Raw genomic sequence first — 13,008 nt, 5'->3', positions numbered from 1 at the left:
ACAATCTCTTTTTCTTCTTTCTTTCATAATACATTAAGCTGATTTCAGAAAGTCATAAAATACATATTCATGTGAAAGTGTGGAGTTACATGACGCGGACAAAAAATAACAATCAAATTGTTTTCAAAAGAGTTTTATTTAAGAATGTGTACAAAATGAGACTAAGGTAATTAAATGGCTCTGCATTTCGTTCTCTTTTGCAGTCAAATTTTCAGATTTTTGTTTTTGAAAGTGAATAGAAAAGCTTTGTTTTATGCTTAATTCATGGTAGGTACCACGTCACACTTCATGTAGTAATAAAAAGATCTGCTTTCATTATGGAGGAGTGGATTATATTTCTTTATGGCTACAACACTTTTATGGTTACTATTTCAGTGGAGTTACTTCCAGGAAAAGTATTGCTTAGATTTCTTTTCCTCTTTTTCTATTCTTTCTTCATATTTTTTCCCCCTTTACTTCTAGGCTTTGACTGAAGATTCTTTTTATAGAGCAAGGAATGCAGAGCAGGTTTGGCATTCTATTTTGAGTACCATTAAAATGTGTATAAATGGAACACTCAACAAAATGTGACAGTAATGGCACGCCAAATTCACAAGTGTTACTGTTTCACACTGCAGTTCCTGCTCTCATGCAATTAAAATGCGCAGTAGATAATGTTGGGTGACAATCTCTAAATATTTCCATGAGTTTCTGATTCTTGTAATTCTACCACAGTTCTCTTCCCTTATAACAGTAAGGTAAGGGACTATTACAGTTATTAGTGTATTTTCTGGAAGTATTATGCAAAAACACATCTAAAATTCAATTATGTTTAATGTAGGCCATAATCTTAAAAGATATTTAGATGCTGAACTTTGAGGATCTTGGCCCTAGGCACATTGCAGGATGTACACACATGAATAATAATTGCACTAGTCGCATTTGTGAAGTCACTGCATGATGGGATATATGCAGGATCAGGACATAGTGTTACCAAAATTAATGAAAGTGTGACCATGGTTGTAAATCAAGAATAGCAAATGCAGAAGCCTGTAACTGTCTTAATTAGAAAATGTCTTCCACATCTCCTGAAATTTTCAATAATAACAATTAAATGAAGGACAATTTACCTTAAGCACTCATTCCTGTATCCTGGCATCTTATGGCTCTCCAGATCCAGCAGCCAGCAGAACTGGCCTGATAACAAGCCTGAGCTGACAGCCCTACATTTGAAGAGATTTTCTGCCTCTCTGTAATTTTCATTAGATGATTACAAGATATATATATATATATATATATATATAAAAACCTGACAGCCTGGAGTTTTGCCTTCTCAGAGTGAGTAAAGAATATACAATGCTGCAGACATTCCAACTTCTCATTCCTAATTAACCAGAGACAAAACAAGACATTAAATAAAGTCTAAATTTAGTCTATCTAAATTCTAAAGAGCATTAATATCTGCTCTCACAATAATTGATCTTACAAAAGAGTTATCAAGTCTGTGTATCGTATATGTGCAAGCCAGTCCATCTGCTGATGCAGAGGTGATTAACTTGCACGTTGTCTCCTAATCACCTACTTCTGCAGCTAAGAATCTGCACCAAAAAAAAAATATGTACATTGTTGTTTGTTTAGAGTAGCATCCAGCATTGCTGATTAGAATTGCATTATAATTGTCATTCCTGAGGGCATGCTGGATACAGGCTGATTTATCCTTCCTTCTGGCAGAGAGATCAACTTCCAACCTTTCTCTATGGTTTCGAAAGTATAAATGAGTCCCAGTTAGAATCTAGTTAAGATGCACCCAGAATAAGCATGGTCTGAAGAGCCCAGAAACACAAAATTGTATGGCTTTAGATGACAAATGTTCATCCTCAAGTCCTCAAACTCCTTCCACTGTTAATTCTCTTTGCAGAGAATGTATGCTGGTATTTGCAGAATCAGGTGCTTTCTTTTGCCATCAGTTTCCACAGGATTTTGCAGAAGGATGGAATGGGCTTGTAGCATCATTGTAGACCTTATTCTTCTTAGCCTGTTGCAAGTCCCAGAGAAAATTGTGTAAAGGTTGGGAGCTGTGAAGAGTTAGGGAAAAGTGGTATGGGTAGGCAATTCATTTCCTTCACTCTGGGAGAGCAAGAAGTAGTTTTGGTTACTGACTTTGGCTACTTACATTGGCCAAGGAGTACACAGCTGCCTGCCTTCCTGGAGACAGTCAAATTCTCTGGGGCAGGAGAGTGAATGCCTCCACAGGTAACCAGGAATGACAGCTGGTTCCCACTCTACCTTCCTAAAAAATCTGAGATTATGTTGAGACTGTGTCTGTCAGGGGAATGGACAATGAAAAGTCAGCCACATGGAGCTCAGATCTTCAGAAATGTCAGGGAAAAGATTGTAAGCCATCTGCATATGTTTTAGACACTTTAACTAAACTTTCCTATTGTTGGACTGGCTTTCAAACGTTTAAGCAGGATTTGTAGAAACCCCAAGATCCAGGCTGAACCACACTTGATAAATATTGTTGTACTAAGTTGTGGGGTTTTATCTCCCAATGTCTATGCAAGGGCAGCAGTTTGTTTTTCAGTTCCCTTATGAATTCCTCTTGAATGTATGCTCTGTGTACAAATCCATCAGCCAAAACTGTACACGTTCCAGAAGCAGCCTCAGAGCACAAAGCTAACAGCATTACCATCAATAAAATGCATATGGAATTCCTTAAGCCTGTGAGTGCTCTCTTTCCCACCAGAGGTACACAGTAGTTCGTAATAGCAGGAGATTTCAGTTATAAAGAATATTTGTGTCAGTAGAAGACATAATTAAAGGAATCGTTCTTTGGTTTAAAGTTCACCTTTGGCACAAATTCTGTTGGGGTTTATATGTGGAAGGTCATAAATATTGTACGTGGGGAGAATAGCATCTCTATTTACAGACCAGCTGAATTAAAAACCACAAGCAGTTAGGTGGTCCAGATGAAAACTATTACAGTGAGAGGTGAAAACCATAGCAAGTATTGTGGCCCCAACTTAAGGAGCAATGCACACACCCACAGTGATTTGCAGCAATGGTGAAGCAATTGCATGGCCAATCTGCTAATGCACACTTAGCCTTTTGTAGTATAAGTTTGCTAGGCAATACCTGCTGAAGTTCTCCAGAAACCAGTAACAGACAGCAGGGAAGATTTGCTTCATGTTTTCACAGCTTTAGGTGATTCTAGACCAATATTAGGTGTTTTCTTTTGTTATTTTCTCTTCCGGTTACTTTCAATTTATGCCTTTCAATACCAATCACCTTCGCTTTCTATTGATGCTTACTAGCAGACAGTATAGGAATAATAGGAAAACACAGGGCAGCTCAGCTTTTATCTCACCACCAGCTGTGTCTATTTATCAGTGCTCTCAAGTGAATCAACTAGATGCAGTGATCTAAAAATATCTCTTTTCTCCTATCATAAATCCATAGGTTGGCACGTTTCTTAATTATGCCACTCATCAGCAGAGAATAAGGATGACACCAATCTGGTGCCCAAGCAAACCTCGTTAGCTTTGGCATTGCAGCTCCTGTACAGCAGTGTGAAACATGAGACCAAGTAATATTTTTTTCTATAATTTGGATAAAAAGAATCACATAAATGATCTGACATTCTCAAGTGTCTTTACATGGTTACATGTGGATGTTTCTAATAATCTTTTCTCCAAAACTGCTGTTCCAGAACAAGATGCGTCTAAATGTGTCTACCAGTACTTTTTTGTAGTCAGCTGAATGGAAAACTTAAAAACTCCTTTATTTTGGGGCAGAGAGCTGTACTACAATGAGATGCCCACGTGCAGGACTGTGTTAAGTCTGGATGAGGTCTGAACAGGGTCCTGCTTCAAGGCACTGCACGCTGTTCAGAACTTTTCCATGGAATCAAGTTTTACCGGTGGTTTGGAGAAGAACAATGATTAATGCTGGAGCCATGGCAGGGAATAAACAGATCTTACTTATGTATGATGGAATTGTTGATATGTGTACTAATTCTGGGAAAAACAGCTAGGAGAATAAACATGTATTGAATGTAGACTTGCCTCTTCATCCTAAGACCATTATCAGTGGAGATCTTAATTCTTTAGTAAACATGAAGGACACATGGTATTGCTAGGGCAGAAGAATGTCCTTTTAAGGGCAACAAAGGGTCTGGGAGTGTGTCAAAATGGAGTAAGACTGCACAGAGGCTCCTTTGCACTCTCTGTGCTCTTTTTTTGGAGCTCCACCCAGCACAAAGATTTGGCTGGATGGATAAAGTCACAGAACTACCTTTCACTGCAATACTCAAAGGCAGTTCAACTCACAGCACATGCTTCTGTGCAAGACACTGCTCTCCTGGCACTACTGCAGAAAGGAATATGAGTAGGTAACAGCAGAGGCAAGTAAGCCAAAGGCTGCACTGTTAAGGCGCCTCTGAACACTCCTTAAAGAAGAGACATCAAAGGAAAAGCTTTGTGGATCCCCTGCCTGACATGACAGAGATTCTGGCTGCTACCTTCATTGGATGGCCTCTCTTTAGGGAGGATGAAGCAGAGCAGGGCTGCAGTGCGAGCTACATCACTGGGAAAGTGATTGTCCTTGCAGAGAAGGAAAGGCAGCATGCATGGGGTAAATTTAATTGGAAAATGAATTATTCCTGTAGAAAGAAAAAAAAAAGGAGGGGGGAAGGCAAAAAATCGATAACTTGTTCTGTGCTCCTGGGGGGGCTTTAGTAACTCTTAAAATTCTACAAGTATAGGGAGGAACGAGTATCATGAAACCTCTTCTCAATTTGTAACAGTGGACCTTATCCTAGTTAAGATTATATCGTTAATCTGTTTCTTTTAAGAAAGAGGATTGTGCTGTTTATATATATAGTGTACTGTTACTTTTCCAGTGTCCCATCTCCTGCAGTCCTCCCACATGTTCATCCTTGTAAACTGCTATCAGTTCTTCATTTTTCTTCAAAAGTAACCAAAACATCTTTATCAATTAAAAAATCAAAGGATAAAAAAAATCAGCCAGCTGCCTACAAAATGCCAGCCCTGCTCAGTTTCAAGTTATGCCTACCTCTTCCAGGAGATGTTTGAAAGCATGTAGAGCAGGTAGGTAGCATCAGAGTCTCCAGCCATTAACAAACTCACCACCATACCCAGTGAATTTTGAGACTTTTCAGTAAGGGGCTATCTCCTTCCTCTTCCCCAGTCTACACTATTCCATCCTATGCCTTCTGTCTCAGTCACCTAATGATTACAATTTGTTTTTCGAAAGGATCATTAAGTGAGCTGGCATTGTTGATACTTGGAACAACTAAATTCCAGAGAAATCAGTAAGTCCCCAGGCAGATCTATTACGGTCTGACCCTGTTGGTAAAATAATGTTCTTCCCTTTTTCTCCCTCTATAGTGTGGAGAAGAAGGAGTTCTTAGGGGTGTAAGTAATCACTCTTTTTCTTGCCAACAATACCATCACTTGTACTGCTTTGTTGGGTCAAAGGACTGGAATTCACCATATCCTGTTTTTGTTTTTTTTTCTGGATAAAGTTCTTGTTTTACATTTCAGAGCTCTTTTTAATAGACTAGAGACTGAGTAATGGGTGACATTTTAGTTATGAAGGTAAAAGACCACTTTCAATACTAGAGTTCATGTTATTCAGAGAGGAAGGAAAATCTTGGCCGTTGTCAAGCCAGTACTGGAATCTCATCAAGCTCTTGAAGAGTTTGTGAATAGGTCCATCTCAGGAAAAAAAAGAAAAAAGAAAAAAAAAAAGAAAAAAGAAAAAAAAAAGAAAAAGAAAAAGGGAGAAAAAAAAAACCTCTACAACACATTACAAAGAGTACTGCAGAATATTAAGTTTTTATTAGTAGATTGCCATCTATTAATTTATGAATGCATATGGAACAAAATAAACCAAGAAACTCAGTGCAAGATACTTTAATCATCCTCAAATGCAGATCAGCTGAAAGGTCTAATATCAGAAAGCATTGTGCAGAGCCAAAACCAGGCACTTCTTTATGTGATATTACCTTTCAAAACCTTACTCAAAAGAGAAACAATGAATAAGAATGTAAGCCTAGTATTAAAGCAATAATAAACTAGATTGCTTCAGATAACCTGCAGTGCTCCCTGCTCGAAACACAGCTCTCGCTATTATGTTTATGATAGGGTCCTGTGGGTGAAGGAGCACAGTGTTTTTCACTTTTGGGGGAGAGGACATCCTCCCAAAGGGCCGGAGCCAGTTTCTATAAATGTCTGTGTATCTGGAACGGGAGCAGATCCAGCATAATTGCATCTACTTGGGACAAAACGTAAACCTTTTTTCCTCTTTGTTATGAGAAGTGCATGTGATCATGATTAAAAATTTAGAAGTATGTAACTTTGTTTTTCAAGTTTGCTTGAGATTATGTGCGCTCCACAGGAGGAAGCTCACAGCTGAATTCCGAAAAACTTCTTCAGGCAAAGAAATCTTAAGGCTGTCAATTTCAATCACTGCAGTAATGCAAACCACATAAGTTACTTCCTAGCACTGAATAACGTGCTTTAAAGAGCTAAAGGTTCTACTCAAACCACAGTCACCTGTTGTCATGATGGGTGATTATTTTTCCTAAACTTTTCAGCTGTGGGGCTGAACAGTTTTGTTCCATTATTTTCCAGCCTCTGCGTGGCGAGAGGAAACTGGCTATTTCTACTAAAACAAACTAATTACTGCTAAACAGGCGAGAATGTTGTTAATTAAGGGACTTAAACAAATCATGCAGTTTGTGAAACATTAAGGTCTGTTATAAGATGATAATGATAACTGTGAGTATTATAACTGCCATTATGAAAATGTTAGAATAAATGTTCTGGAAATTATGCAGTCTCTCATCTATAGTTTTGCACAGAACTTTTTTACTCCTTTATCTCCGAATTCATGAGCATTAAACACACACACAGCTTGGAGCACTTCACAAAACAGAATAAATACATCTCCTCTTTCAAATCAATAAAGCCACTTCAGTTAACAAAGACTTCATTCTTGTCGGAGCAATAAAAATCTATATAATGTTTGCTTTGATTACTGTACTGGGATATCTTTTGCCTGTACAGTTGGAGCTCTAATTGCCCTGCCACCAAGAGGCCAGGAGAAAAAAGACTGAAACCACACAGCCAGGCATAGCATTACAGGCGTAGCATTACGGCTTTCATCGAACACTCTGCTCGGGAATCTGAGGGCTACCCTACGAAAGCTGCTTTCTGTTAGGTGAAAAAATATGTATATAATCTGGCTATTCATCAGTGAGAGGAAATGCTTTCTAGGAAGCTAGCTGCAATAGCACAGCCGTAGGGAGAGCTGCATTTTGAACCCACTACACAGCAGAACAGTTTGTCAACTTTCAGACTGAAAATAAACAGTAATAGCAAAGGGGAGTGAGGCTGTTGTGTTCTGGCTGTAGTTGTCCTTTTCTCACAAAGCAGATGTATATGAGGAGGCTGGGACTGCTGCCACGAGCTTGGGGTCCCACAGCTTGCTTGATGTGATCTGCTTTCACCAAATGGCTCATGCATAAAAACCTGCATATGTATTTAACTCTGAAGAAAACCTTCAACAATGAGAAATATGCCGTTTTTGGGCTAGAAGAAGACAAATTAATGTTACAGAAGTGTGCGTGTAAGTCCGACCCTACTAATTGAGCCGTCTTGTTTTTCACGTCCTTTAGCTAAGCTTGAATCTGAACCCTATGAAATCTGCTGTGGGACGATGCAGGGGCTCAGAGAGCGTTGGCCCAGCACAAAACACTTCGCCAGAAGCCGCGGGAGCGACGTGCCGGCAGACCCGCCCGCCCGAGTGAGATGCGCCGGGGCCGGAGGAGACGGCGCCCGCCCTCTGCCGGCAGCAGCCCGCCGCGCCCGGGGAGGAGCGGGAGGGAGCGCGGTCAGGGCCACGCAACAGCCCGAGCTGGGAGGGACCCACGGGGATCACCGAGGGCGGCTCCTGGCTTCACACAGCGCCGCCCAAAATTCGACAGCAGGTCTCGCCTTCGGTGTTTGTGCTGTGGGATTTTGGGCAAATCAGTGCGGAGACCAAAAGGATCAAACTTTTTTTTTTTTTTTTTTTGAAGAGCTACAGAATGTTTGTAGACGGGAATAATTAAATAAGAGATCCGTCACCTGTTTATAGATAACTTGCATGAAAGATAAAGCTCTTTGATATATCATTTGGCCATAGTTTGAGGGCACAGATTTCAAAAATGGGCAAGGAACAGAAGCCTCACTGCCTTTCAAGTATACAACATCCCTGACTACTGAAAGTGACGCTTGCACATATTTGAATCTTTTGTCTTTATTCCCTAGGCGTATGGGTCTGCAGCTCCAGCAGCATCCTACAGCACAAGTTACAAGCTCAATATTAACAGGATAATATGCAGAGTATCCAGCATCCAGCAGGAGCACAGGTACAGAACTTGACCCTAATGTTAGCATAATTACTTGAAATGTTCCTTTAGTTCAAGACTGTCCCCTTCAGACATCATGAGAAGCCCAACTGTTCGAAAGAGCAGTGAGGGCAACATTAATTGCCATACATTTACTGAGCAAGCAGGAGCGTGTGCAGCCAAAAAGGTGTCACGAGCAGGACATCATGTAGCTTCCCAGGTGATTCAGCACAGTTCTGGAGGGTTGGTTATTATGAAGTGAAACACGGTTTTAACCCTTTTCTCGGGGTAGAGGTGTATACTTTGACCACAGCCTGGCTAATTCAACACCCAGACTGAAAATTTAGCACACTGATATAGCGTGTGAGCTTGGGTGGTCTTCAAAAGATCTGGTTCCCTAAATGAGTAAACTACATAGTGATCTATGATTCTGGAAGCTGAAACGCAGTCACCTGTTTTCACAGATTTTGCTAGCTATGAAAGAAACTTTCCTCGGATCACATTGCCACCACAAACAGTCATTCCCAGCTTGAAGAAAAAACCTCGGAAGTTTCAACTGGGAATGATGTTGTGTTGCTCTTGAAATGTGGGTAGTTTCATTTGCAGATCCACAGTATCACACAAAACAATCACAGAGAGAGTAATTGTCTACATAAACAATGAGGTAAAACTGCAGTATATGATGCCCTGTGGTATGTACATCAGTGAAGTAAGAGGTACATATCACACCTGCTTTTTTGATTGTGCTATGCTGGGCTCTGCCATAAAATAAGAGCAGCATGGCAGAGCCTGACGGAATGGTACAACCAAAAGCAGGTGTGTGGCATTCCTTCCATGACAGGCATGCCACATGCTACCCAGCACTGCAAACAGCCAGGGGAGGAGCTTGCAAAATATAGCCTTTGCTCAAGTACTTTGTGCTGCTTCAGGTGTATTTCAGTAGCTGAGAGCACTCTATCAAATGTGATCACCTGATGTGGAGCCTCAATCTGTTCCCTTACAAATAGTTGTGAAGCAAGTGCTTCCCTAGTTGAGTTGCCCCAAAGTGAGAGTATCTGTCTAGGGATGTGACACTCAGGGCAGGAATGGGTTACTGAATATTACCTGTAGTCATCAACCCGTGGAAAGATTTCTCTGCTTGTTCAAACCAGCACCGCTCAAGTCCCACCTAACACAGGGAACCGTGCTACCTCTGTTCCAGTCGTGAACCAAATTTCCCAGCTCTTTGCAATGGAGATCAGGAAATCATTGTTTTTATACAGTGCCTGCTGCAGTGTATCACTTCACCTGCGCTGTGCCACTGTAACGACAGAAAATGTAAATTCCTGGTCCCTTAAGCGCTGTAATTAGATTAAATTTTGTATAAATTGTTATAAAGGTAGAGAATCTCACAAAAACATCTAGAGCAAAATTGGGTAACTTACACTACTGTTCACAATATTCATTATGAAAGCTGATAGAACTTTTCCAATCCAGCATACCTTCTACTTGATCGTTTTGCAGCTCCAGATTCTTGGGCAATAAAACACACTGGAGTCAAATGTACCAGCTCTGCACTTTCAAAACCTGCCTGTCGAGAGCTGGAAATTCCTGAGCTGACGGCAGGGGTGAAAAATTTCAAGTATTGATTGAGAACCATACTCTCATTTAAAAAACTCTTTTGGAAATCAACCAAACAAACACACACGCAAGTTACATGGGAACATACAAACATTACCTTAGTTTGCACAGTCACTTGCTATGGGTATGAAGTTGCTGTTTCTTGAACCTAGCTGAACATAGTAGCTAAAATAGCACCTGTTAGGCACCTAAATCCATTTTCCAAAGAAAACTGTTTGACACTTCATATTTCTGTCTAAAATTGGAGATTAACATCTGCTTCAGATGATTTTATGAAGGGCATTCAATAGCTATTAAGGGCATCTAAAGAAAATTAAGTGGTAAACTTAAAGTGGGATATATTTTTAAGTCGCTCACTTTTTAAACAGTCAAGAAAATATCCTCTCCAGCCACATTCCATTAGAAAAGAAAAACAAATCCACTTTCGGAGTAAACCCAGGCAATTTGCACTTTCTAATCCCAAATCCCTGAATTATCTCAGTCCTTTAACTAACTGTGTCAAATCTGAAATTTATTAAGCTGGGCTAATAATTCTGCTCATTTCACAGGGAGAAAGCTAAAGAGTCCTTGGGACAGCCTGCCTCCTGGATGGGCATAGTCCTGTAGGGTGGCACTTGGGATGCCCAGGAGCAGATAGCATTTATCAGTACGTGGAGGACCTCTGAGGATGCTCCATGATTAGGCATGTGCAGCAGATTGGATGCACTCTGTTATGCATAATGGAGCACAGAAAAATTGGAAAACACTTTCTCCAGAGAGCCTCTGTTTAGCTTTTAAGCGCTGTTGTTTGAACTGCCTTCTCCAGGTCAAAGCATATCCACTTCCAGCAGGAAAGTGATTCCTCCACACCTTAGGCTGCGGTACTCTGGTTCCTTTGCTGTCTGCCACACCTTGGGTATTTGGAAAAGACTTGCTTTGTCCCCCAGCTGAGAGTTAGCTGTCCCCATGCTGTCACTTGCATCCTGACTGTGAACAGCTCTGCTCCCCATGCACTATAGCAGGGCAGAGGCTGACATGCTGACAGCCACCAGAGATCCCCAGACAAGGCTGCAGGGACATCGACTTGAAATTGGGATGGACCTATTTAATGAGGTCACTGAGGTACTAACTAAAACTAAGCCCGGAACTATAGGTATTACTCCTGGGAAGCCCCAAAACATCAAAAATAAATTAACTCCATTTAATGGAGAAACCAGACCTCCCTCTCCTGTCCCTCGTGACACTAGATGTGCCCGTAAGCTGGTGCCTCAATGCATGCATCTTCCATCTTTCAGGGATCTGTTTTCTTGTCTCTGCAAAGTTTCACCTACCACAACAGTAAGTACCCAGCAAATGAGAGAAGCTCCCAACTTTACTGAGTTATGGCAAAACTGGCAAACAAACGTCATAGATGGGGAAATGCTTTGTTCGCTTTCCATCACATAAGGCTGGGGAGCATGAGGTCCAGGATGTGTATAGGGCACACATAATCAAAAACAAACAAACAAAGGACTCTTGTTCTGGAATTACGTTCGCTATGTTCTTGTTCAGAGCTTCCCTTCCACTGCTTACACAGCCTCCAAGGTGATGATGGAGCCTCAGTCTTTTCTAAACTATGCTGTAGAGTTGGAAACAGACAGGACTAGAACACAGAAGCTGCTGGGCTCAAAGTGCAGTCTTCCTGGGGCACCTTCCAGGCATCCCTTCTAAAACAAAGACCCCCAAACCCAGAGATGGGAATGGTCCATGTGGGAAGAGCATTAAAGTCACAAGGCTCAGGTTTGGAGCCCCACGAGGACAAGCAGCTCCTGTGGCCCCAGGAAACTCTTCTGCAGCATTGCCATGGCAGCCTCATGCCGCTACTTCTTCCTGACAGGCAGAAGGCAAAGGCAGCATGTCTGGGAAGATGCATGAAAAGGTGCTGCTTGTCTCGTGGGCAGCTCTCCTTCGGGAGCTTTTGGGCTGCAGGAGGGGCTGCCCAGGTCACCATGGTATGCTGTGGGACGACAGCCCCCTGACACGGACACAGCCTGGCACGTGAGAAGTTGAGTCTGAGCGCTGCCACAGGCAGCCCGCCTGGGCTCTGCAAAGGGAAAAGCAACTTAAAACCAAAACCAGCAGTAAAACCCAAGCAAGCCCAATGAACCTCGGCTGTGGGCACTGCCATCACCCCGAGTGGGATTCGGTGGATAAGCAGTGAAGGCAGAGGGCAAGGGAGGGCGTTTTGAGGGTGTTGGGCTAAGGGCTGGGCTGGCAGCTGGGACCCTGGAGCGACCTCAGCCTTTTAAGAGAGGGGACAAAGGAGGGGAAAGGGAAAGACGTTCCCTGGGAAAGGGGGCTCCCCGACCCCCTCCTGGGGCAGCCTCTTCCCCTGCCCCCCCTCCCCCCCGGCAGGATCGGGGAGAGCTTTTTGCGTTCGGCAGCGCATATGTGTGTGCCTCAGCATCCGCGCAGGGGGAGCGGGGCCGAGCTGCAGCGGGTGGTTCCCAGCCTCCCCCGCCCCCTTTCCCTCTGGGTTCGCTCCTCGGCTCCGGCTCGCATTTGAGCGCAGGCGGGCGGCACAGCCCCTCTCCCAGCCCAGCCCTGCCCGGCCCCCGCCCGTCCCCGCCCCGCGGGCTGCGGGCTGGAGGCAGCCGCGCTGTGCCGTGCCGCTCTGCTCCGAGCCGAGCCACCCGCGGGAAGGCAGCGCTCTGCCAGGCTCCGCTCCGTACCCCGCCATGCCGCGCCCGTGCCCCGCCGCCCCCCGCCCCGCCGCACTCCGCGCAGCCTGAGCTCCTTCGGGGCTCCGCGCCGGGACGGGGCCGCCGGCGGCTGAGGCGGCTTCGAGAGGCACCGCTCCGCGCTACCGCCCGGCCATGGGGAAGGGGCTTGAGGGGACGGCGGCCCGCTGCGGGCTGGGAATGGGATACCTGCTGCACAGCGTGGTGCTCCCGGCGCTGGCCGTCCTGGGGGCCAGCCGGCCCGGCTCCGCCGCGCAAGGTGAGGCTGCGGGGGCGGCGGGCGGGGCGAGCCGG

The 13,008-nt window shown here is 43.7% G+C and overlaps 1 protein-coding gene across 2 annotated transcripts in view; it reads left to right on the top strand.

Annotated features, from left to right (window-relative positions):
- The window catches only part of UNC5C (unc-5 netrin receptor C), a 239,716-nt gene continuing 239,557 nt past the window's right edge, over positions 12,850–13,008 (top strand). For both annotated transcript variants that reach the window (XM_021396043.1, XM_021396044.1), the window contains exon 1: positions 12,850–12,973. In XM_021396043.1, coding sequence (XP_021251718.1) covers positions 12,850–12,973 — 124 coding nt within the window. The remainder of the gene's footprint in view (positions 12,974–13,008) is intronic.

The sequence above is a fragment of the Numida meleagris genome, chromosome 4 (genome assembly GCF_002078875.1).
Source record: "Numida meleagris isolate 19003 breed g44 Domestic line chromosome 4, NumMel1.0, whole genome shotgun sequence".
Classification (NCBI taxonomy): domain Eukaryota; kingdom Metazoa; phylum Chordata; class Aves; order Galliformes; family Numididae; genus Numida; species Numida meleagris.
The sequence above is the reverse complement of the archived record's forward strand: the minus strand, read 5'-3'. Positions and strand labels throughout refer to the sequence as shown.